Source organism: Pelodiscus sinensis, chromosome 25 (assembly GCF_052426305.1).
Source record: "Pelodiscus sinensis isolate ZL-2025 chromosome 25, ASM5242630v1, whole genome shotgun sequence".
Taxonomy (NCBI): Eukaryota; Metazoa; Chordata; order Testudines; family Trionychidae; genus Pelodiscus; species Pelodiscus sinensis.
The window spans coordinates 5591988-5615877 of record NC_143076.1 but is presented as its reverse complement, the minus strand read 5'-3'; the positions used below and the strand labels follow the sequence as shown (position 1 = coordinate 5615877).

Genomic DNA, 23890 nt, shown 5'->3' with positions numbered 1-23890 from the left:
ATCTCTGAAAAAGTAAAGTAGAGATCACTGGTTTTTAAAAAGCTTTATTTAAAAATAAGTACGGTGCTGCAAAACACAACGAATATATACATCTCCCTTGGGTCTGTTGGCAGGTTCTTCCATGTGGCTGGGTTTGAGAATATATATTTGAGAGTCAGGGTCTGGCGGGAGGGTGAGGCATTCTCAGCCTTAATTGGTGCTGTCTCTAACTTGGCTTCTCTTCAAGGCTCAAGACAAATTCAAATTCCTCTGGGTGAAGAGGCAAGAAAAAGTTAAAAGTGGAACACACTAGCATCCTAAGCAAGGGCTTTCTCTTTGTCGGAATTTTTCAAGACCCCTCCCCAGTAGGGGGAAGTTCTTACCATCTGTCAGGGGCTGGACAGAGAGCCTCTGCCGGGTGAAGAGTGTCATGTCCTTCAGCGGGCCTCCCGAAGCTGTGTGCGCCTGGTGGTGAGCCTTCAGCTCAGACAGGGGGATGAAGCGTTTCGTCATCCGCACAAACTGGACATCCACCTGGAGAGTGGGGAGAGATGGGCCATGAGGGAGCATGGTTGTTAGAAACGCACTACTGACAGAGCAAGGAGTCCATTGCCTTGTTGGGGGACAAGACCTTTTTAGAGGCATCATAGTTCCCTCCAGGAGTGTTGTGCTTTAAGAATGAACACTCCCTCATGTAAACTCCACTTGGGCCTTAAAGGTGTGCAAAATAATTTTCCTCTCCCAACCCCTGAGCTCTGCACTACATGGGCTGGAAATTTTCAAGGGCAGTGGAAAGATCTCTAGGGAATATGGCTCTCAGCACCCTCCAGCATGGGCGGGCCAAGGGAGAGCAAAGGAGCAGGGAAACAACTGGAATGAATTCCCTCTGAGACAAACTGGAGCAGATTCAAACAGGGGCTCTGATTGATAGACCACGGAGGTCATCTAATACTTCATGCCCAGCATGAAGACATTACCATTGACCATTTGGGGTTCGCCTTGGTGCTGGAGGAATCATAGTGGGGGTCCTTTTTGTCAAACTGAGTGTGGTCTGGGTAAGCCTCCTTCACAATCTAAAAATGAAAAGTGAGAATTACTCATAAGTAAGACCAGAGCTGCTGCTAACTCCCACCAGTGTGGAACTCAATGGGCTGGATTCTATTTGGACTCTGGTATGAATCTAACAAATCCATTGCCCTATCTGAAAACACTCCTTCACGAACCCAGTGAGATTGCAAAACTGGTGCTTTCCACTAGGGAAGAGGGAAGGCATAAGTCAGCACTGGTGGTCTGCCAAAGGCCCTTCACAACAAGTCATTAGGTTACACTTGCATTTCTCTGGGGCTAAGATAGGAGAAGAGTTGATGTGCTGCTCTTTCCAGCAGAGCAGCAGTGAAGCATTTCACTGTGGCAAGGACTAGAAAGAGGCTCTCACCTTGATAATTCCAGCAATCCCAGGCTCTTTGCAGTTACTGTGATAGAAAAATGCTTCTTGCCCAACTTTCATGTCTCTCATGAAGTTCCGAGCCTGTCAGAGGATTAGATAAGAGATCACTCCACTTTGTAATTGAGCTACAAAGTGGGCCTACACTGTCTGCTATAGGAAGGTGTCAAAAGCCTGTCCCATTAGCTGCTTAATGAAACAGGGAAAGAAAAATAGAAGTGCAGAGGTCACTGGTTCTTCAGACCTGCTCATACAAACATTCCTACAAAGGTCAAAATGTTTTATTCTCCCAGTTCAGAAAGAAAGCCAGACTAAACCCCCAGGGTCTTAGTGGTTATAAGGGAGACTGGACTTGAGCAGTTCTACCATCCTTAATCAGCAACTGCAGGAGTCTGAAGTTCCCCATTATAGAACAAGCAGCAACGCTGGTTTCGGTTATAAAGAGACACAACTGTGCTTAGATTTTCCTGTGCGCCAAAATGGAAAATTTTGCTGGAGTCATGTTAGCTGGAGCTTTTCTGGAAAAAAAGAGGAAGGGAAAGACAAGAAATGAGGCTTGATGGTGGGTTTGTTTCTTTTTGAAACCAGACAGAAAAACCAGGTGACTTGCCAAAGGTCTGGCCTGCCTGAATATGTCTGGAGAGACTTTTTTTAAAGCCCTAGATCAACCTGTGATCTGACAGTACTGTAGGGGGTCTATGGAAAGTTTTAAAATAGAATTTAAAATAAATGTATGGAGCCTCTCACAGCCAGCACATCCTTCAACCCATGTTGCTTTCCGCGGTTGGGGAAGCAGCGTGGGCTGAGGGACATGCAGGCTGCAGGCAAAGCTATATTGTTTGGGGGGATCCATAAAATTGTAATAGATTGAAAAGGGGTTGAAAAGGTTGGGAGCCACTGCCCAAGATAATTAGACATACATGCTCTTAGCAAAGTGCAGCAGCAGAAACAACTGGCTTAGTGTACACATGGGAAGATTTCGGGCATAGGAGCAGGTCGGGTGAACAGCTCATCTATTTTGCCTGCAGTTTGGCATATACAAAAAGCTAATTTTTGTTTTCTTACACTTTTCAATAGTGATATTTCAGCAATGCTGCATTTGCAGTCCAGGCCTTCAGTCATTGCTCCTTACCTGGTAATTCCTGACTCCATCCCAGCATGCTGTCTGATTGGGCTGAGTCTTTAACTCTTCAATGCCGAACTGCCCAATCAAATTAAAAACAGGAGGTTAGACTTGATTATAATTGGGATTTCATGGACAGAAGCTTTTCTTATTGTGTGCTTGAATGTGATTTCTAGGGCATCATTCATCATACAGTCAGGTTTCCAAAACTTTTCTCCCTACTTGGTTTCAAGTAAATTATGCTGTAGAAGGAATGCTTTGGCAGTCTAAGGACCAGGTCTGAAATGGAAAGGCTCCTTGCTACTGCCATGAGTTAAAAGTCCTAGCAGGTACAGATTGGGCCTCCGTGTTCTGGCACTCTCGGGACCTGACTGATCCCAGATGAGAGATTTTGCTGGACATGGGGAGGTAATTTCTAGAACCCCTGCTGCTTGGCCAGCACCTCACCTCCTACTGGCCCTGCTGCCCTGTCAACTCTGTGCATGCCACACTGTGGATCCAGGACCCTATGGCCCACTGAGCTACCACAGCTCCCAGCCCTACTGGGCAACCACGCACAGGTCTCCCAACCCCACTGGACAGACCTGCTGCCATGCACTGGATGGCCCCACCGTCAGCTCGCTCCGGGCAGCCCACAGCCTTGCCGGCCCTGCAGCCATCTCAGCCGCTGGCCCTCCACTGGGACTCTGGTCCTTCAACATCCATGCTGGACCATGGATGTTGCTGGACCAGAGAATCCTGGTTAAGAGTTTCAACCTGTACGTACATTGAATTCCACACATAAGCCATGCCAGACACGTCTTAAGGATTTTTCTAGGTCTGGAAGAGACTGAAATCTGTGTGTACTCTGAGAGTGAGTGTGTTGTGAAAGAAAGAAATCAGGTAATTTTCATGTTGAACAGGACCTGAATCCTGTGATCCCACAATCCATAAAGTTTAGACCTTTGCCCTCTAGATATAAAACAGCTTCCTCCCCCTCCCTGAGCACATATGGTGGGGAGCTGGGATAGCAATAGTAAGAACAATCCAGTGCTTACTTTCACATCCACTCCCTTCTCAAACCTGCTCTCTGGCTCTGATTTCATGAGCCAGTGGCTGTACGCTTGCTTGCTTCCCTGCATGCTAGGGCAGGCCGCCTTCTTCGTTGCTTTTCCTGTTCCGCTCCCCGTGGGCTTTGAACTCCTCTTGTTAGCTGCAAGCATAGAGGATCCTTCCTCCTCCTGTAGCTTGTGTTTGGCTAATTTAGCATCAGGCCTCTCTTCAAACAAACAGGAGTGGAGAAATCAGAACACATGGTTTCCTAAACTGACAATGCTGTAAACACCTGACTAATATCCCAGTGGACTTGATATGGAACAGTATTTGGCTAGAAAAAGAAGTTTGGTGGATCCCATTCCTTAGCTTAGGCAGTTAAAATAAGTTATAAAAATGTCCAGCATTTTTAGAATGTATTCCAGGGTAAAACACCAGGAATTTTTACTATTGGTTGGACAGCTATGATCTAACTATTGCCAAGGTTCTGTTCATACTGTAGCTTAAATACAGAAAAGCCACTGTATTGTATTTCATTAAGGACAGTTTGAGTCAAGTTAATACAACTACCGAATTATTTTGTACTTAGTTTATCTCTAAGTGCAGGCCTCGAAACATTCAACTGACATTAGTGAGCATACAAAAGTTATACATAGTGCACTTTTTTTAATCTCCTGTATTACAGCACACACAAGCCTCTGAGGTCAGGGACCCACTGTGCTAGATACTAAGAAATAGCCTGAAAATTGTAATCTCTTGATTACCATGCAGCTAAGGGTGTGTCTACACAGCACCCTTACCTTGAAAAAAAGCTATGCCGTTTGTGTAGTGCAAATTGTGTAGCTTATTTTGAGGTTATTTCAAAATACAGTGCTATTCTGACAAATCCCTTAACTCTGTTGAGACGTATGTAAGAGAGTAAAGGGTAATAGAGGCACAGAGAAAAGGTGATTTGTCCAAATTCACGCAAGTCAGTAGCCGAAGTGGGAATACAACTTCTAACCACTTAGTCACATTGCCTCTAGCACAGTTTATTACTTGATAAAACTTCTCTATATCCTAGCAAGTATGATAACAACAATGCTATATAGTACTCTGATTTGAGTGCCTTTATTAAGGATGCTTTACAAATATTAATGAAATAAATCTCCTAACATCCTTGTGCTGTAAGGAAACATCACTGTGCCTTACGATATAGGTAAGAAAACAGTCAGTCCTGTATGGGTCCCTCAAACAATACATAGGAGAGAAACACACAATCTGCAAAACCCTTGCCTACCAAAAACTGGGCAGCTAATAGGCAAGTATGGATAAGCGTCTGTCCACTATAAAGTGGAACCCATGCCCAAATAGGCAAACCCAACAGACAAGAAGCTACAGATTTCGAGCTGGTTAAGACTTCTGCACAGACCTGCCAGCGGTGCTCTGCTTCTTTTTTTGCTTGGCCGAGACATCTCTGGCTTCCTTGCACTAGTTTCTCTGCAAGCAGAAGCACCTATGAGGGGGACATAGGTTGCCGTTATTGCTTCATGTTAAGAGAGTTTAAAGTAGTAGAAGTTGGCTACTGTGTTATATATTATAAATCACAGAAATATACTATTACGGGTGAAGACTCTCCAATCAGTTGTTATTCCACGGCTTATCAATGGAAATGTGTACATATTTTGGGCTTTGACAATCTGGGATCCTTTGACGATTGATTTGAGGGGGAAAATGGTCTTTTTGTGTGTCTACCTTCTCTGCTTTTGCACTGGACAGCAGCTGTGAGGCTGCTGGCAAAAGGGCAGAACACTCCCTCTTCTAGGTGCAAGCCATGGTGTCCTATGCACTGACTGGATGGGTCATAGGACAGGACCCGGCTGGTTTGTATCCTCCAGTGGTAGGTGTTGGACTGACCTGATACCTGGTTAGTGAGGTGAGATTGTGGTGGGGGGAGGAGGGGAGCAGTCACAGCAGAGAAGTGTCCATGTCACCAACCTTGTCCATGTCCACAGAGGTGGGGCTAACGCGCGACTTTGCTGGTAACCACAAAGCCCTTTGCTCCCCGAGCTCCCTCCCAGCCCAGCTTCCTCTTGAACCCACATCCCTCCTCCCAGGGCTCCTTCCCTTTCCCCCCAGCCATCTCCTACCCCTGGTGCCCGCTCCCAGCCCCGCCCCCCCGTGTGCCCAGGGGCCCGCTCCCAGCCCCGCCCCCCCCGTGTGCCCAGGGGCCCGCTCCCAGCCCCGCCCCCCCGTGTGCCCAGGGGCCCGCTCCCAGCCCCGCCCCCCCCCCCCGGGGCCCAGCCCAGGGTGCCCAGGGCCCCCCTCCCCCCCCCGCCCCGCCCCCCCCGTGTGCCCAGGGGCCCGCTCCCAGCCCCGCCCCCCCCCCCCACCCCCGTGTGCCCAGGGGCCCGCTCCCAGCCCCGCCCCCCCGTGTGCCCAGGGGCCCGCTCCCAGCCCCGCCCCCCCCCCCCCCGTGTGCCCAGGGGCCCGCTCCCAGCCCCGCCCCCCCACCCCCGGGTGCCCAGGGGCCCGCTCCCAGCCCCGCCCCCCCCCGGGTGCCCAGGGGCCCGCTCCCAGCCCCGCCCCCCCCCGGGTGCCCAGGGGCCCGCTCCCAGCCCCGCCCCCCCCCCCCCGGGTGCCCAGAGGCCCGCTCCCAGCCCCGCCCCCCCCCGGGTGCCCAGGGGCCCGCTCCCAGCCCCGCCCCCCCCCCCCCGTGTGCCCAGGGGCCCGCTCCCAGCCCCGCCCCCGGGTGCCCTGGGGCCCGCTCCCAGCCCCGCCCCCCCCGGGTGCCAGGCCCCCCCGTACCAGCAGCCCCTCTCTGTGCGGGGGGGCCGGGGGCTCGCGGCTGACTCCCCGGGGGCGGATTCCGGTGCCCACCGCTCCGCCCGCTTAGAGTCGGCGGGCAATAACGGCGATGCCAACGCGCCGTGCCTTTAAGACCGGCCCCCTGCCCGGCGGCCAATGCGGGAGCCGCACTCCCGGGGAGGAGGGGAGCGCGGGACTACAACTCCCAGAATCCCGCGGCCTGCCCGCGCGGTGCTCGCTGGGCGATGTAGTCCCGCCACCTCCCTGAGCCAGGGCTCCTGCGCGGGCTGCCCGCGGGTGCGGACTACAAGTCCCGCAGGGGAGCGCGGCGCGGAGCAGGGACCCTGCACAGGGCGGCATGGCTTGGCGAGGCTGCGGCAGGCTAGGGGCCCAGCTGTGGAGGAGCCCAGGCTGGCCCCAGGTCTGGGGGCGCAGGAGGATCGTCTCCTGCGTTGACCGTAAGGCTCAGGGCAGAGGGGCCGAGCCCCCAGGGTGCGCGGCGCCAGGCGGCGCAGAAGGGCGAGGGGAGGGAGCAGGGGTGCCCAGAGGCGATGGGGATGGGCGCGTCTGGAATATCGGGGGTGAGAGGTTGTAGCCATATAGCGAGCGCTGGGTCCGAGCCTCTTTCCTCTGACCGTGATGGAGCAGCAGGAGTTGCTGAGGGTGGTCCAAGGAGGGGGGGAGGTACGAATAGTGACAGCGATGCAGTGCATTTAAGAAAGGTCACATTTAGGCTGAATGTTAGGAGGAGCTAACATAGGGAAGCTAGTGACAAGTTCGTGTCTGGGTACTGTTTCAACAACTTGCCCAGCACCTTGATACCTTGTAGGACATGCACCAAAGAAGAATTTCGTCTCTAAGAGGGGCTTCGGGGGCAGCTGAGTTAGTCTGTGCAGGATAAACTTTAAAAAAAAAAAATCTTTAAAGACTAACACAACATGTAGACTTGATGATCTTTGCAGTCCCTTCCAACCTTGTGATTCTAGGAATTTCGTGAAGCAGAACATAATTGTGCACTTGAGCTTTTAGCCCAGGCATTGGGATTCCGATGTCTACTTTTTCAAGAAGTGTTATAGGGTCTCTAAATGTGCACTGCAAAAGGGGAATATGTTTTGCTTATAACTAACAATGTTAAATATTGACTAATTGAGTAGTTGATGCATTTTGCATTGACTATTCGATTAGTTGATAGGGAGCCTCTGCCTTTGAAGTGTAGCGAAAGTGCTGCATGGAGCCTGGGGTCAGCTGATCCTGGGCTTCATGCGGCACTGCTGCTTTGGAACGCCGCAAGGAGCCTTTTGCCGGGCTACCTGCGGCGTTTCAGAGAGGCAGCACTACACGGAGCCTGGGGTCAGCAGGGGAGTCCAAAGCTGCTGCTTTGAAACGCCTTGTGCAGCCTAGGGATACACCAGCTGGCCCCAGGCTACACATGCTGTTTCAAAGCAGCAGCACCCGTGGAGCCCAGGGTCTGCCCCAGGGTTCAAGCTGCGGCTTTGAAGTACCCCCTCTTCCCCCCCCTTGTTGCCTCTTTCTGAGAGAGGCAGCAAGGGGAGGGAAGCAATTAATCAACTATCCAATAAGCTTTTGCTTATCGGATAGTTGACTGGTCCTTCACATCCCTAGTTATAGCTTTTCCTGATGCGATATGGCATGTGGGAATGGTCCTAAAGTTTGTTTTAATTTGTTTTCTGGTTTATTTTATTTTATAACGATTAGCGTGCAAGCTCTCCACTGCATGGACTCTTTCTGCGTTTGTACAGCGTTTAGCAAAGTAGGCCCTGATCCTAGTTTGTGGGGTCTCTGAAATTGATTACAAATCCGGATTTTAAAATGAGAAATATCAATTCTCAACTTCCCAGTTTTTGCTAGAAGACTCTGAAGGACCCGGGGGGTTAATAATTCCATTGCAGGATTCTGAAACATGGGTTATAACTGAGTGGGAAAGGGGAAATGGAGCTTAGCTCTATTTGAAATTCTTTGGCTGTTTGCTTTGGCTGTTTGTGTTCTGTTTAATGATAACAAAAATAAAGAGCTCTAAACTGTGTGTGACTCTACACTCCTTGTCCTCTCAAGGATGTTTTTGAATCAGTACAGGATCTCTAAAGTCTCACACTTGCACACATGACTTTCCCTGGTAAATCATAGATGTGAATTGCAACAGTGCAACACCTCTATGCTTGGGGCTCATATTAGTGGATTAAATGTGTTCATTCCCACACCCTCGCCACCCTTGTAGACCAGGTTTTACAGGAAAGCTGGAGTTGTTTGCACTTTTGCTCTGTTGTGAAGCTAATCTCCCCAAATCTCTGGTGAGCTCTCCAGAAAATCAAAGAAACCAAAAAGAGGTCTTTCTAATAGAGAGGAAAGGGAAACACCCAAGCAAACTAACAACTCATCTGACCCTGTAGTACCGTGGTCACCAACCGGTCGCTCCCGAGCTACTGGTCGATCTCGCGGCCTCGACCAGTTGCTCGCGAGGCGTCCTGTAAGCCCCGCCCCCATTTCCCTCCCACCCCCCAGAAGCCCCACTACTTACCTCCAGAGAAGACGGAGGTAGTGTCGGCTTCCGGCACGCTGGGGTTTGGCCCCGGGGCTTCCCGGCGCAGGTAGGGGGGTCGGCCGCCTGGGCAGGCGCGCGCGTGCACGAGGCTTTACTGCACGGGGGGGTTGGCCCTGGGGCAGGCACACGCGGGGCTTCCCTGCGCGGGTGGGGGGTCGGCCGCCTGGGCAGGTGCGCGCACAGGGCTTCCCTGGGGGGTGTCGGCCCCGGGGCAGGCACACGCTGGTTTCCGGGGGAGGGGGGGAATGCTGGGAGGAGGGAGATGTAGGGGACTCTCTGCCTCCACTGGCATCCCACTCCCTTGTCCCCACTCCCCTGTCCTCAGCTACAGAATGCTGTCCCCATTCCTGTCCCCACTCCCCGAACTCTGTCCCCAGCTACAGAACTGTCCCCACTCCCCTGTCCCCACTCCCTGAATTCTGTCCCCATTCCCGTCCCCACTCCCCGAACTCTGTCCCCACTGTCACTCTGTCCCCTGCTGCAGAATCATGTCCTCTGCCCTCCCAGCACCCTGTTCCCTCTCCCCTGCCCCCAGCCACAGTACTCCTCCCCACAAAATGTATAATTATAAATGCTTCATTTTAGATTTAAATAGCATGAATAAAAAACAGACCATTCATTTCATAACTATAAACACGTGATTTTAATTGTATGTATCGCATAATTTAAAAATAAACTTTATCAGAGTGTGTAAGTAAGGGTTGGGGATAGCAAGTGATGGACAGGAGGAGGATAGAGAGGGCGGGGCTTCAAGGAAGGGGTGGGGCGGTAGATCTTCGCCTGTTCTGAGATTTAAAAAGTGATCTTGGGTGTAAAAAGGTTGGAGACCACTGCTGTAGTATATCAAGGCTGCCTTTATGGATCATAAAACACCAGTAAAGGTCCACACACACAGCTTTCGTTATGCATTGCAGTTCATGCCCAATGACTACAAGAGATCAAGACCTTGGTTTTGTTTTGCCAGAAGGCAGTGCCTCCCTGTGCTAGTCCACTGCCTCATAGCAGTAAGCTGAGGCATTTGTTCTGCATTGATGAATGCATGGCTGATGCCTGCAATACACAGTTGGACAGTGTAGGTAAGAGGGCTAAGAGATATTGGACTATTAATAATTACCCACAATGTTTCATATTTGTCCTGGATATGAAGGAAGTGAAAGGTTTGCAGCCTCCTTCCCCATCCCCTGAAAGAATCTGCTTCTCTCCTGCTTTTCCAGCCTCCACAGGCCTGACAGAGGAGCAGAAGGAGTTCCAAAAGGTCGCCTTCGACTTTGCTGCCAAGGAGATGGCCCCTCACATGGTAGAATGGGATGAAAAGGTGAGAGCAGAGGCCAGCTGCCTGCCCACAAAAGGGATCCTTCAGCCTACCCCTCCTCCTCCCTCAGGAGCGTCTTGCCTGCATTGAAAGACTCGTGATTTCTTTTTTTCCCCCAATATACCCCTTACCCCTGAGGATAGTGTTGTCCTCAGTGGCTCCTCCCCCTCAATTCTGAGGGGGAAAGAGACCCTGTAGAGATGCTGATGCAGTTGGCACCAAGCTGCCGTCAGTGACCCACATAGGCAGCAGGACAAGTCTGAAACCTTCGTTTGCTCCCCAGACTGTCTAGCTGCCGACCTGCCCACTTAAACTCTGTGGAAGTTCAGAACCCGCCTTCAGGGCTCATTATCACCAGAAGCTCATCTCACCCTTGGTCTCCTGTGATGCCTTTTTTCCCCCTTTGTGCCTCCCATAGGAGATATTCCCTGTGGAGACGATGCGGAAGGCAGCCCAGCTGGGATTTGGTGGGATCTATGTGAAACCCGATGTAGGTGGCTCGGGATTGTCACGGCTCGATACCTCCATCATCTTTGAGGCTTTGTCAACAGGATGTGCCAGCACCACTGCCTACTTGAGCATCCATAAGTGAGTGTGGGACAACTGGCTAAGCATCGGTGGTTAGTCTTGCTGAACAACACTTGCTAAGAATGCTGGGGCTCTTCCTCCTGTCACCTCGCCATTGATTATAGATAAGGACCTACCAAATTCACAGTCATGCAAAACGTGTCACAGGCTGTGAAATCTAGTGCCCTTGTGTGAAACCTGGCCTTTTGTGTGCTTTTAGCCTATACTATCCAGACTTCACGAGGGAAACCTGCACTTCTCAAATTGGAGGTCCTGACCCAAAAGAGAGTTTGGGGGGGATCACAGGGTTTTTTAGGAGGGTCAGGATATTGCCACCCTTACTTAGCTATCCTTATGGTTAGAATTTTTTCAGTAATATCTAATCTAAATCTCCCATGCTCCAGTCTAAGCCTATATTTGTTGATCTACCTTTGTTGATCTACACAGAGGACAATTGATCACCACCCTTTTTATAACATTCCTTAACATATTTGAAAACTCCTAACAGCTCCCTGCTCAGCCTGCTTTTTTCAAGGTTAAACATGCCCAGATCTTTTAGCTTTCCTTATAGATCAGGTTTTCTAAATCTTCTCTAATTTTTATTGCTCTCCTCTGCATCCTTTCCAGTTTTCCCATATTTTTTTCTTAACTGTGGCACCAGAACTGGACTTGGTACTGTAGTTGAAGCCTTGTCATTCCGACAGAAAACACTCCTCTTAACATAGCTTAACATATTAGCCCTTTCTACAAGTGTATCGCTCATTATTTGTGGTCAATTTTTGATCCCTTTTAGTCCTCTTTTTGTAATGATGCATTTGACTTTTTTCCTTCCTAAGTCCAGTACTTTGCTCTTGTCGGTATTGAATTTCATTTTGTAAGGGACTATTAGTGTGCACATGGTTGGTTACTCTTAGCGATCAGGCTGCAGTTCCGCAGACACCAGAAGGAATCATTCCCATTAGGGAGGTAAAAGGTTAAATGGCTAACCAGTTACCCAGTTATTATTGGCCTTATTGGCTAATCTACGGTGGCCTAGTCGCTGGACCGTGGCCATGGCAGGTAAGAGAAGCCCTGAGTTCATGGAGCTGGAGCAGCCTCCGCCACCCATGATGGGCCAAGCCCAGAGCAGCTCTTGAGTCCACAGCCAGTAGTTATCCAGTTAAACAAACTGTTTAACCCATTAACTATGTTAGGAAGTTTTTGCATCCCTAATTCCCATTCACAAAAGGACTTTAGCCTACTGATGTGAGCACAGGGCTGGAAGCTGGGAGCTCTTGGGTTCTGTTTAGTGATCATGGGATAAGAGGGAAGGTCCTTTCATGGACTGATAACTGGTTAAAAGACAGGAAACAAAGGGTAGGAATAAATGGTAAGTTTCCCGAGTGGAGAGAGGTAACTAGTGGGGTCCCCCAAAGGTCTGTACTGAGACCAATTCTGTTCAAATTATTTATAAATGATCTAGAGCAGTGGTCCCCAACATGGTGCCCGCGGGCGCCATGGCGCTCGCCGGGGCATTTATGTGCACCCACCTAGCGCTGCCCCACCGTGCCGGGGCATTTATGTGCTGCCGCGCCGCTTGTTGTTGATTTCAGCTCCTCCCCCCATCTATCTCTTTCCCTCCGGCCTCTTGTCTAATCAGCTCCAGGAGAGCTCGGGAGACCCTCCCCCTGCTCCACGAGGAGCTTGGACCCTGGCGCAGGCAGCGCCCCACCCAGCGCTCTGCCTCGCTCCTGCTCCCAGGTGTTTGTACAGGGCTGCCAGCCAGCTGCACTACCACGCCGGCCCCTCCGCACTTCCGCAGCCCCCCTGGGAGCTGCTGGCCACAGAATCCCTTGCAGGGGCTGCAGGCGAGCCCTGGCCTGGCGGCTCCTCTCTCTCCTCTTGCAGGGGAGGGGCGCTTGTGGCGCCCCGTTTCACATCGGGGAAAGTTGTGTACAGCTGCAGAGAAAGGGAAGTAGGGGGACCCGTGACACTTTTCACCTCTCCCCCAGAGTGCTCCGACATTTCCGCGCGTGCTGTGGGGAGGGGACACAAGGATTTGGTGGGGAGAGGGAAAGGAGACGGAATTCGATCATTGGGGGGAGGTGGGAGAGGGGAGCAAACTGGGTCTGGTCGGGATCTGGTCTGGCTGGGAGGGAAGAGGGTACAGGGTAGATCAGGTGGGGGAGAGAAGAGGGGTGGACTGGGTCCAGTCACTGAGAGGTTGGGTTTGCCTGGGAGGGGAGAGAAGGTGGAAATTGGGTTCCGTGCGTGCATGGGGGGCGGGGAGTCGGGATGTGTGTGGACAGGGATATGTATGGAGGGGAGACAGGACGTAGGCTGGGTTTGGCCGGAGAGTGTGGTGGGAGTCAAAGAGAAAGGGGCGCTTTCCTCCTCCGTGCCTGTCCTGGGGGGGCGGCCAAAAAATGTTTTGCTTGGGGCAGCAAAACACCTAGAGCCGTCCCTGGCCCCACCCCCGGGTGCGCGGCCTATGCGCAGCCCCTCCCCCGGGTGGCCCTGCCCCCAGGTGGCCCAGTCCCGCCCCTGGGTGGCCCAGCAGCCCCGCGCAGCGCCCACCACCCAAAAAGGTTGGGGACCACTGATCTAGACAAAGGGGTAAACAGTGAGGTGGCAAAATTGAAGATGATACCCAACTGTTCAAGATAGTGGTTCTGGTCCATGATTGGGACTATTAGGTACTGCTGCAATATTCATACTAATATAATTATCTCCATACCCTTGTTACAGGTGCTAAGATGTACAAAGACGCAGTGACTTGCCCCAGGCCTTGCACTGAGTCGGTGGCAGAGTTAAGACTAGAATGCAGCTGTCTCAGCCCTGTGTGCTGATTCCAAGATGATTTATGAAGGTTGAGGCCCTGAGCCAGTCCTGATGGCACATGGTTGCTTCATTCAGTTTCAGTGCGGGGAAGTGTCTGTCTTCCAGGCTAGGTTAGATTAGTTCCAGAAGAGACTGACAACATCCAAACCTCCACACCCACAGCCTGAGCATTCTGTGATCATCCTTCCTAGGGCTGTGCTTGTGCACAGGCATTATAACCCCGCCCCTTCTCTCCTGGTGCAGCATGTGTGCTTGGATGATTGACACCTTTGGGAGCGAGGAGCTGAGACACAAGTTCTGTCCATCGCTGTGTAGCATGGAGAAGCTAGCCTCCTACTGCCTGACTGAGCCGGGTGAGCTTCGTGTACCAATCATTCTATCCCCTTGCTGTCCTGCGTCCCAGCATTGTTGTGTCAGTCACTCTCGCTCGCACAAGTTCCAAGGGTCTGGAAGTGAAACGCCATCTCTGTTGCTCTGAGCTGTCCAGTGCTCCACGTGGCTTGTGCTTTGGGGTGTCTGTACCAAGGGTGATGCATTTAGCAATGGTGGGATAAGTGCTGGGATTCACTGAGCGAAGTGAGCAGAAGCTAGAAAAGGTGCCTTGGTCGGGTGTGGGATTCAACACGGGGATCAGCAGACTATGCAACAAATCTGGACCCCCTTTGACTGGCTTGCAGCTCCAGTTTCCAAGGCTGGTTAAACAAAATGGAGAAATACTGAGGTAAGAGGGTGACTCTGTTTAGGGCACTTTGATAAATACAGCCATGCAGAGCTGAGCTCTCTTGTTGAAAGCCATGGGCAGCCAGGATCTCTAAATTCCCTGTAAGCTGTACAGCTGCCTAACAAGCATTGCGCAGGGGTTCAGGGCTGCCACACGGAGAGATGCCTCTCCCCCAGCGCAGAGCGCCACCCCTGCCCCGTTGACCCCAACATGGAGCTGCTATGGCTGAGGGAAGAGGAGCTTGCTCCCCACCGGCCTCAGTATGGACTTGCTGCGGCCAGGAGACAGGTGCCTTTACCTCAGGCTAACCCAACCCCACCAGAGTACCAGAAAGGTGCCTCTCACCTGGTCTGCAGCTGTGTGGTAAGAAACAGCTGGGGGAGCCCTCTCTCCTGGGAGAGCCTATATCTGAAACCCCTCATCCTCAGCCCAGAGCCTACCCCCCAGCCCTCTGTGCCAGCTCGCCTCAGCCCCAGCTTCATATCAGAGCCTGCGCCCCCAGCCAGCCCCATCTCTGCCCCAATCCTGAGCCTCCTCCCACACTCCAAGCCCCTCAGTCGCACCCCTGCCACAAATCGTCCATGTGCAGAACCAGTTTTGTCATGTGCACCACTCTGGAGGTGATGTCCCACATCGTCTGCATACTGGTGCACATCATAATATTTTCCTCAGTGCATGATGACATGATTGACCATCCTGCTTTGGATTGCTTGGCACTGGGGACAAATTCAGCTCTGTAGCAAGGGGACACAGCCCCCATTGAGGTCAGTTGGAGTTTCACACTCTGATTCCAGGGATGTACCTGGCCCTGAGTCTGACACATCCTTGCAAGTGAACACACAACCTGTAGAGGAAAGAGGCAGCTTTGCCATCTCATTGGTTCCTTTCCTTCCCCACTGACAGGAAGTGGAAGTGATGCAGCTTCCTTAATAACATCAGCCAAGAGGAAAGGCGACACCTACATCCTTAACGGTTCCAAGGTACCAGCTTTTCTCACCTCGAAACCCGCCAGGCACGCTGCATGTGGGACAGGGTCTTCACCACATCTCCCTCCCTTCCTCACCGCATCTCTGCCTTTTCCCCTCGGCTTGTGGCACTGGAGACGGCCCCTTAGGTCACATGCTCTCCAGTTGCTCATTCCAACGGCTTTGTTCACTTCTGTTCGTAAATGTCCCATGGTGGTGGAGCATCCGCCCCTTCGCTTGGGGACGCTGTTCCGCTGCCCGTTAAATCGCACCGTGGGGAAGGTCTCCCGGATGCTCAGCTTAAAGTTTTCTTTTCCTGAACTTCCTGCCGCTGCTCCTATCACTGTCCCCTCAGAGCATCCTGAAGGATTCCTCTCCCTGGAATTCCTCCACCCTAACTACCAGTACTTGGAGGTGGTTATCCCGCCCCAATTTGCCAGGCTGCATCTGTTCAGCTTGGATTTCACAGTCCCTCAAGCCCCCTCTTGGTTCTGTTTGCTTGTCTCTCCTCTCCCTGCCCTCCTCCTCCAGCGCTTTGATCCCCTCACCCTCCATTCAGTGACTCCTCTCTGCCCTCAGATCAATGCACAAGACTCCGAATTGCCTTTCTGCACGTGGTGCCGAGTGAAGCGTCTCCCCTCCTTCCCAAGCTTGGCTGGCTTTCCCTACATGCTAATGGTGTCTCATTTCCTCTGCCCCTTGCCAGGCCTTCATCAGTGGTGGTGGCGACACCGATGTGTATGTGGTCATGTGTCGCACGGGAGGCTCTGGCCCCAAGGGCATCTCCTGCCTGGTGCTGGAGAAAGGAACTCCAGGGCTCAGCTTTGGCAAGAAAGAGAGGAAGGTGAGATACACACGGTCGAGGTGGGGAACACAGCAGAGTCGGGCCAAGCTGGAGCAGGCCATTAGTGAGCCCCTGTCTGATCAGATAACAGGCCCACCAGACCAGTCCTGGGCAAGCTGGACCGTCCTAGTCTGCGATCCTCACTGCACCATAGCCCCAGATAATCCAGTGTCCTGACATGGGGCAGAGTTGAGGGCGTTCGGTGCAGGGAAACCTTGTGCTGTGTCCGCTATGCGGCTGGGTGGAAGGCTTTGATCTGCAGGTCTGCCAAGCCTGCCGCAGATATAGATTCGTTGGGGCTGCACTTTTTCTCTAGACATTTGCACGTCTGTTGCGCGGGGATTGAGTTGCTTGTGAGGTTTAAGAGCTTCCCAAACCAGTCAGGGTAAGGCATGGTGCAGACAGGCCCCTCCGCAGCTTCACAGGCGCAAGAGCTTTGACTCTCTCGCCAGCAGCATCGCTCGGCTCAGTCCCAATCCTCTGGCTAAGCTAGACATGGGTTCTCTCCTGAGCCGAGACCCCCAAACTATGTGGTGCTTTGCATGGGCATGCCAGAGCTTTGAAGACCACGGCACCATGACCCAAGTGATTTGAACCCAGGTGTCTGGAATACAAATCCAACAAACTAAAACTGGGTCACCTCCACTGTCCTGAAAGTTACTGTCAAAATCCAGCTGAACGGGGCAATGCACGTGCAACCCTTTCGTTCAGAAAGGCCGGAGAGGTAGTGTGATGGGGACCAGTCACAGTAGAGCCCTTGGGACTGCTTCCTGGTGTGCCAGCAAAGCCATTGCCACTCGCCTGCTTGATCTCTGTGGCTTCTCACCACCTTGTCCTGCTGGGCCAGCTCACCTGGGGGCCACCAGCCAAGGCACAGAGCTGAGATCATTGCCCGCCCTGAAGAGCAAGGCAGACACTAAATCTTTTCAGGTCTGAGGAGAATGTCGTTTTGGGCCCAGCTTCCAGGAACCCAACCCCCTAATGGGGTCAGAACCCCAAATAAGCTGTTCAGGTAAATCCCCTTTAACAACGAAAGGAGGATGTACACACGGATTGCTCCCCCAGGTAACAGTTACTTATGCTGGGCTTCATAGTAAATGAAAGTGATTTTATTAAGTGCAAGCAGTAGGGTTTGCGTGGTTGTAAGTGAAAACAGAGCAAAGTATTCAAAATAACAACATTCAAAAATATTCAAAAAAATTCAAAATAACAAAAAATGCATAGCTTGTTCTATCACTTTTTACAAGCTTCCCCTAAAACGGTTCTTATTTCGGCTAAACCTCTAAGCCAGGGAAGAGCTGTTTGTTTGTTTTCCCTGGGGTCTCTGGTTCAGCATCTTGGGAGTGACAAAGACAAAGGGACAGCTCGCTTCCCATTGTTTTATAGATTCCACTTTGGGCAGGAACTTCAAGTTCTTTCCCCCGCCTTCTATGGAAAATTACTTGGGATGCTCACATGTATGCTGGAGACCAACCTCTGCTCAGACTTAAAGGACAAAGGGGGCTGTTTAGAGGTGATCATCAAGACATTGAGGGAAGCACCCTTGATGGTTTTCATTTGCACATTTAAAACCATAAACCATCCCATACTGCACCTTTCCAACTTTACATACGAGACTGATACACACACCAAACTAAACTTTACAGATCCAGCAGATTATGGCATTATGACTGGTAGGTCACATGAGGTATTTTCTCTCGTGGGGAGCTGAAAGTCCCAGGCCTCCAGACAGTCTGTGAGATACTCCTGCCTTCCCCAGGTGGGTTGGAACTCCCAGCCAACGCGGGCCGTGATCTTTGAGGACTGTGCTGTTCCTGTCGCCAACCGGCTAGGCGCAGAAGGGCAGGGCTTCAACATTGCCATGAAGGGCCTGAATGGAGGGAGGATCAACATTGGTAAGCATGGCAGCAAGGAGGAAGGGAGGGGGCCAGTGGTCACCTCTCTGTTAGTCAAGTAATAGTCACTCTGTGCCCCTGGCTTTCCCCGCCAGCGTCTTGTTCTCTAGGAGCTGCTCATGCCTCTGTCCTCCTGGCCCAGGAGCATCTCACCATCCGCAAACAGTTTGGGGAACCCCTCGCCAGTAACCAGGTGACTTTTCTGTCCTCAAGCGAGGCTCTTTCCACCGCTGCACCCCTTGGGCTGTTGCATAAACAAGTAGCCAGCGCTCCCACATCTTGCCTGACGCACCAAGAGGGTTCTCACACCCTCTTCTAGAGCATCTCCTCCCGGGAGAGGTTTGAGTGGCGGTAAGGGGAGGGGGCTTTCTCTCCTCGTGCGAAAAACAGTTCCCGGTCATTATTTGTTGGCCTTAGGAACGAAGAGAGACAAATGCTCCAGAAGGAGGTGGAGGAAAGTATAGAGATTGAGAGAGGAATTAGGGAGTTGGGGCAGCATCAGAGAGGCTTGAGCTTCGTGTGAAGGGAAGTCCTTCCTAGAAAGTTCCCTGAAGAGGAAATGAACAGATGGGGGCCTTGCCAGGACAGCGTGGGGGAGTAGCTTAGGGGAGTGAGAGGTATTTGGGGGATGGTGCTTGAGGGGAAAAGGATGGGGTGTGGGATGCACGACAGGGCCCAGGGGCAGATGAGAGCACCGCAGGGCCCCGGGCAGCACAATTTCACGGGGCCCCCCCCTTTGACACGGCGCATGCGCGGGGCTTCTGCAAGCACGGGGCCCGGGGCAGCCGCCCCGCTCGCCCTGCCCCAAATCTGCCGCTGACAGGGCCCCAACTGAGGGGTCGGGACTCGCCCTGCAGCAGGACCCCAGTGAGCCTCTGGATTAACCTGGCCCCTCACGTGCTGTCTTATTTCCTTCCGGGCAGTACCTCCAGTTCAGGCTGGCTGAGATGGCGACGCTCCTGGTGGCGGCCCGGCTCATGGTACGGAATGCGGCGCAGGCGCTGCAGGAGGAGCGGGAGGACGCCATCGCCCTGTGCGCCATGGCCAAACTCTTTGCTACTGACGAGTGCTTCACAGTAGGTCTTCCAAATCTCTGCAGGGGTATCGCAATCTGAGCCGTTTAGCGTCTCCGGCTAGTGCCTGGCGCTGCGTGGGGCATCAGGACCGCTCTTCGGTCTGTTGGGCCCCAGTCCTGAGCATGTTTGATGGGCCAAAAACCTAGTTGTGGGGCTCCTTTCATGGGCCACAATTTTGGCACAAATGGGGGCTGCAGTCTCAACTCCCTGTAGGCCACTGTCCTCCCTGGGCAGTCTTCCTATGCAACAATGCCATTGCTGCGTCTTGGAGCCTGGGGGCTCCGGCAGAGCAGAGTAAAACATTTCATTTGGGTGATTTCAGCTCCTGAGGTACTGTGTGCCAGCCATGGTGTCCACTACGTGCTATTAATTCCTGGTTAGCAGGTGCCATTGGGAGTGGCTGGGGTACTCTAATGCAATTACAGAAGACCAGTTCATTAAACAAAAACGGACCTCAGCTAGGAATTGTCTTGGCTTAGTCATATTTTGGAATTACCACTGTATTATCCTGTCATTAGTTCCCTGGATGTATGTTGCCATTGTGGTGCATCTCACACCCAGTATTAATTCTATGTAGGCTTGGTACCATTTTTAATAGAGAGCTATTCTCCTAGCTGGCCACTAGATGGTGGTTTTGCATTTTAATTTTGTATCTAGACTCAGAAATGCAGCAGAAACCGTCTTGGTTGAGGGGAATTCAAATGCACCCTTATGAGTTTGTGCACGACAGCATTCCTTTTAAGCTGACACCTTTCGTTTAAAATGGCATGTCTAGAAATATGGCAAATAGTGGTTAGAACAGAAGAGCTCCAGGATTCCAATTCCATTTCTGCCTGGGAATGTGGTTTTATGGTTAGAGCATAGACTTAGTCCAGATCCCTAGGGTCTAAGTCCTAGCTCTGCCACTTACTTGCAGTGTGACCCTGGGCAAGTCACTTCACTCTGTGTCTGACCAGCATGCTGTCTTCTCCTCAGATATGCAACCAGGCCCTGCAGATGCATGGGGGCTATGGGTACCTGAAGGATTATGCTGTGCAGCAGTTCATGAGAGATATCCGAGTCCACCAGATCTTGGAAGGTAACCTGGGGTATTGCTAACAAAACTGGCTGTGACCTTGGCTGCACTTTCCACTGTAGAATAGGGACTCGCAAACTCCACTTCTTTCATGCTGTGCTTTAGGTCTCCCATTTGACAGCAAAACCATGCAGGGGATCTGAGTTCACCAGGCTAGGGATGTAAGCGACAGCTTATGCTTATCGGATAGTCAACTGGTCCCTCGACTAGTTGCTTCTCCCCTCCGCCCCCCACTGCATCTATCAGAGGTAGCAAGTGGGGGGAGCTAGCTTAAAAGCCAGTTCCCCGCAGCACCGTCTCCACGGGGGGCAGGGAAAGCAGGGGGGTAGCGGGGACCGGGCACGAGCCAGGAATCAGCTGGTTCCTGGCTCACACTCGGTCCCAGGATGCTGTGCCTCTGCTTTTTAAATGTATTAAGAGCCAACAGGCTCTTAATACATTTAAAAAGCAGAAGCGCAGATGGGAGGATCCAGCGCGAGCCAGGAATCAGCTGTCCTGGCTTGCGTTGGGTCCCCCCTGCTGCGCTTCAGCCTTTTAAATGTATCACGAGCCTGCCGGAGTTACCTAACCCCGCTGTGGCTTCCCCGCTTATTGGCTAGTCAATGGAAATTCCATCGACTGGTCGATTCGTTGATTAAACTAAATATAACATCCCTGCACTGGGCTATAGCAAATTTGTGTAGCCCATTATGTATTTCCAACCCAGTGGAAGACAGAAAAGACCAATTAGATCCATGTGCAGGATTGCTCTCTGCAGTATATGTTTTAGCATCTTGTTCACTCTTGCTCCACCTGATTCAGTTGAAGGAGCTGCCACCACCTCCCTGGAAAAACTGATAGTTTAATGGGCCTCAGCAGAGGGAAGGGGCTCCTCAGCCCCTCCCCCTAAAGGTGCCTTTGTTTAATTTCATCCTTTTACCCCCTTCTGACACCCATAGTTGAATCCTAAACAGTTCCTCTCACTCTGCATGCTGCTCCACCTTCAGATCCTTGTAGAGAGGTTTGTGGTAATATTCCCCTTCGCAAAGCCAAGCTGTAAGTATTGCTCTTTTAGTGGTAATTCAGCCTCTTAATTGTTGTTCCGGCTGTTCTTTAACTCCCTTCACCTGGAATTAGAGTTCCTGGAAAGCACATGGTCTTGGCTGTCCCCTGCTATGCTCCTTTGTGCTCTCTGATACGATGTGTGTGAAGCAGTAGGTAAAGCAGAAACTCTGGCCTTTTAATATGTCCCCAATTCTGCTAGGTGCTCAGTGCCCCAAAATCCTTTGAATGTCCATGGAGGAAAGAGTGTTTGGTGTCCCCGTAATGAGTGGTCTTTCCCCAGGCATCTACGCCTTACCTTCTCTGTGCCCACTAATGCCCAGAACTCCTTTCATCCTTGAGAGGAATCTCTTCCATACTGTAGACGTCCAATCCCATCTGGTTTTCCCATCTCTAGAGCCCTGCATGTGTGCAGAATTTGTATCTGCGAAAATAAGCGGTGGATATCTACAGATATAGAGCAGACGTCCACGGATTTGCAGTGCTTTCCTGATCTCAGGCTGGGTGGAGACCTGGAATAATTACTCTGCCGGCTGTATACTGCTGTGTTGTGGGCTTCAGTCCTGGTGTTTTTGCATGTGAATTCAGCCTCACGTAGGTTTTGTCTATAACTGCAGCATTAAAGCGCTGCTCCAGCAGCACATTCCCACAGCAGAGTGGTGACAGCAGAGTTCTCCCAGCGCTCTGTGTGCACCATTTCCAGGGCTGGAACGATGCTCCTCATGGAAGCCCGTCGCCAGTGGCAAAGGACTGCACTGAAATTTGCTTTGCTCGGGAATGTGAGTTCTTTATCCCCCTGAGCAAGAAGGTTTCAGCGCAGTAACTCGCCCGTGTAGACAAGCCCTTAAATGATGGGTGTCTGTCTCTGTCTCCCTGTCTTTGTCCTGCTGCAGGTACCAATGAGGTGATGAGGATGATTGTGGCCAGGAGTCTGTTACAGGAATGAAATCAGGATCTGGTCTCTAGCCTTGCCGCACTCCATTTGTCTACTGCTCCTGTGTCCGTAGATTCTCCCTGCAAGTGGGAGATGGGAATGGACCAGTGGAAACTCTCTTGACTTTTTCTGATCCTAAGGACAGCTGAATGCAGCCCAGCTGTATGTGGTGATTGGCAGAGCTGCAGGTACTTGCCTGGTCTCAAGGACACTGGAGATAAAAATCAGACATGGAGGAAAGCTTTTGCCCCTGTGTCCTGATCGTGGGCCATTGCTGGTGCCTTGCCCCTTCACAGACAGGAGCACTAGACCTGTGGTTTCATCCAGTCTACCTTTGTATCAGGACTGATTAAAATAGGGGGGGATCTAGACAGCCCTTCCCCTTCCCTGAGGTGTTTCAAAGGCTGGTGTGGAGTGGAGGCAATTTCAGGCAGAATTGTGCACATGCATGCTCTCTCTTTTATGACTCAGTAAGGTGACTCTTCTGAATCATAGGGAGAACCTGTTGCCTTGTTTTCATCCTTACTTTATGGCTGCTGCAGCACAGCAGCTTGGAAAGATTGTGTTTGTGAATTGTTCCAAAGTGAAATTAAGCCCCGGGAAGGGGATGGGGCATGCCTGGTGCTCATCTGAAGCATCGCTGCCTCTCATTTTGTGAGTTCTCTTACCTAATGAAACTGGCTCTTGAGCCTGTCTCAACCAGTGTTTTCATTTGCATTATGAATCCTGGCATGAGCAGCGAGTGACTCTAGATCTGGGGGAGGCAAGACCCCAGACCTGCCCCTGCTGTCCAGAGCCCTGTGGGAGCCAACTACCCACCCCCCCAAGTACAGAAGGGAAAGGTGAGTGGCATCTGACCCCAGCCAAAGTACGGGGAAGAGGGAGAGCAGGTGGCACCCGGCTTCAGCCTCCTCAGCCCCTGGAGAGCTGACAGCCTGGTCCCAGACTTGGAGGGGCTCAATCCCAGACAGCCCAAGGGGAGTGGCGATGGGGAGGAGGGGGCGGAGTGTGTGGGGGGGGGGGCAGGCTGGCAGTTAGGAAGGCATTCGCTGCCCATGAATCCTGGGTAATGAGATTCAGGGGATAGATGAAAAATACAAACCTCGCAAAAGAGAACCTGAGATCTTCCTTACCCCCCAATTACCTCTACCCAGCAATGTATAATAGGAGCAGCGCCAGAGTTTTGATCAGTTTTACTTTTTCTCCCCCGCTCAGTGTCAGAACCAATAAAGCTATGGGAGTAAAATCACTAGGGGGGATTTCATCAGTTCCGGTCATTCACTCTTTCTGCAGCATTCTTGTTCTTTAATTGGAGCATATTCCCTTTAGTTGATAGAATCAACTTGTTTAATGGAAAACCCTAACGGTTAGTAATAACATGCATTTCTAGGGTCCTTTAAAGTGATTTACCAACTACCCACCAGAAAGGGGCGGTAAGTGACCGACATACTCATTTGACAGATTGGTAAACTGAGGCATAGAGCAGGGAAGTGACATGATAAAGAGGTAATGGCAGAGAGCTTACTTTCTATTCCTGGCTTTAATCATTGGGCACATTCCTTTTTCAGTGCCTATCACAAAAAATGACTAAGGTGGACATGGGAGATTCTCCCCTTACGCACCCCCCAATTTAAAGGGAGTGCAGTAACTTGTGTGTTCATCTTACAGTATAAAAGGTGAAGTAACAGATCCTTCCAGGTGGAGAATGGGGAGGA

General features: G+C 51.7%; 2 protein-coding genes across 3 annotated transcripts; one reads left to right on the top strand and one right to left on the bottom strand.

Moving 5' to 3' along the window:
* Positions 1-28: 28 nt before the first annotated feature.
* THYN1 (thymocyte nuclear protein 1) lies at positions 29-6512 on the bottom strand. Of its 2 annotated transcripts, XM_075909391.2 has the most exons (9): positions 5556-5690; positions 4990-5073; positions 3609-3804; positions 3131-3302; positions 2556-2624; positions 1415-1507; positions 957-1052; positions 363-513; positions 29-249 (listed from the first exon to the last, which is right to left on the bottom strand). In XM_075909391.2, the coding sequence occupies exons 2-9, from the start codon at positions 5030-5032 to the stop codon at positions 206-208; spliced, it is 864 nt and encodes a 287-aa protein (XP_075765506.2). In that variant the 5' UTR covers positions 5033-5073; positions 5556-5690; the 3' UTR covers positions 29-205. The 2 variants fall into 2 exon arrangements, with proteins under 2 accessions (XP_075765506.2, XP_075765507.2); XM_075909392.2 differs by lacking the exons at positions 3131-3302; positions 5556-5690 and adding an exon at positions 6366-6512 and having other exon boundaries at positions 3584-3804.
* A 148-nt stretch (positions 6513-6660) lies between these two features.
* ACAD8 (acyl-CoA dehydrogenase family member 8) lies at positions 6661-23424 on the top strand. Its single transcript, XM_075909382.2, has 11 exons — positions 6661-6823; positions 10140-10240; positions 10656-10825; positions 13868-13977; positions 15249-15325; positions 16017-16154; positions 17914-18049; positions 18145-18242; positions 18973-19125; positions 20101-20203; positions 22135-23424. The coding sequence occupies exons 1-11, from the start codon at positions 6724-6726 to the stop codon at positions 22185-22187; spliced, it is 1239 nt and encodes a 412-aa protein (XP_075765497.2). The 5' UTR covers positions 6661-6723; the 3' UTR covers positions 22188-23424.
* The last annotated feature ends 466 nt before the right edge of the window (positions 23425-23890 follow it).

Bases quoted from the DNA above. Each gene is read 5' to 3' on its own strand.
- THYN1 (XM_075909391.2), bottom strand. From the start codon at position 5,032: ATGTCTCGGCCAAGCAAAAAAAGAAGCAGAGCACCGCTGGCAG. The intron at 3,303-3,608 runs GTTTGAGAAGGG...ATGTACGTACAG, and splicing joins AAATCAGAGCCAGAGAGCAG to GTTGAAACTCTTAACCAGGA. The intron at 514-956 runs GTAATGTCTTCA...CCCACTCTCCAG, and splicing joins CGAACCCCAAATGGTCAATG to GTGGATGTCCAGTTTGTGCG.
- ACAD8 (XM_075909382.2), top strand. From the start codon at position 6,724: ATGGCTTGGCGAGGCTGCGGCAGGCTAGGGGCCCAGCTGTGGAGGAGC. The intron at 10,826-13,867 runs GTGAGTGTGGGA...CTCCTGGTGCAG, and splicing joins GCCTACTTGAGCATCCATAA to CATGTGTGCTTGGATGATTG. The intron at 20,204-22,134 runs GTAACCTGGGGT...GTCCTGCTGCAG, and splicing joins AGTCCACCAGATCTTGGAAG to GTACCAATGAGGTGATGAGG.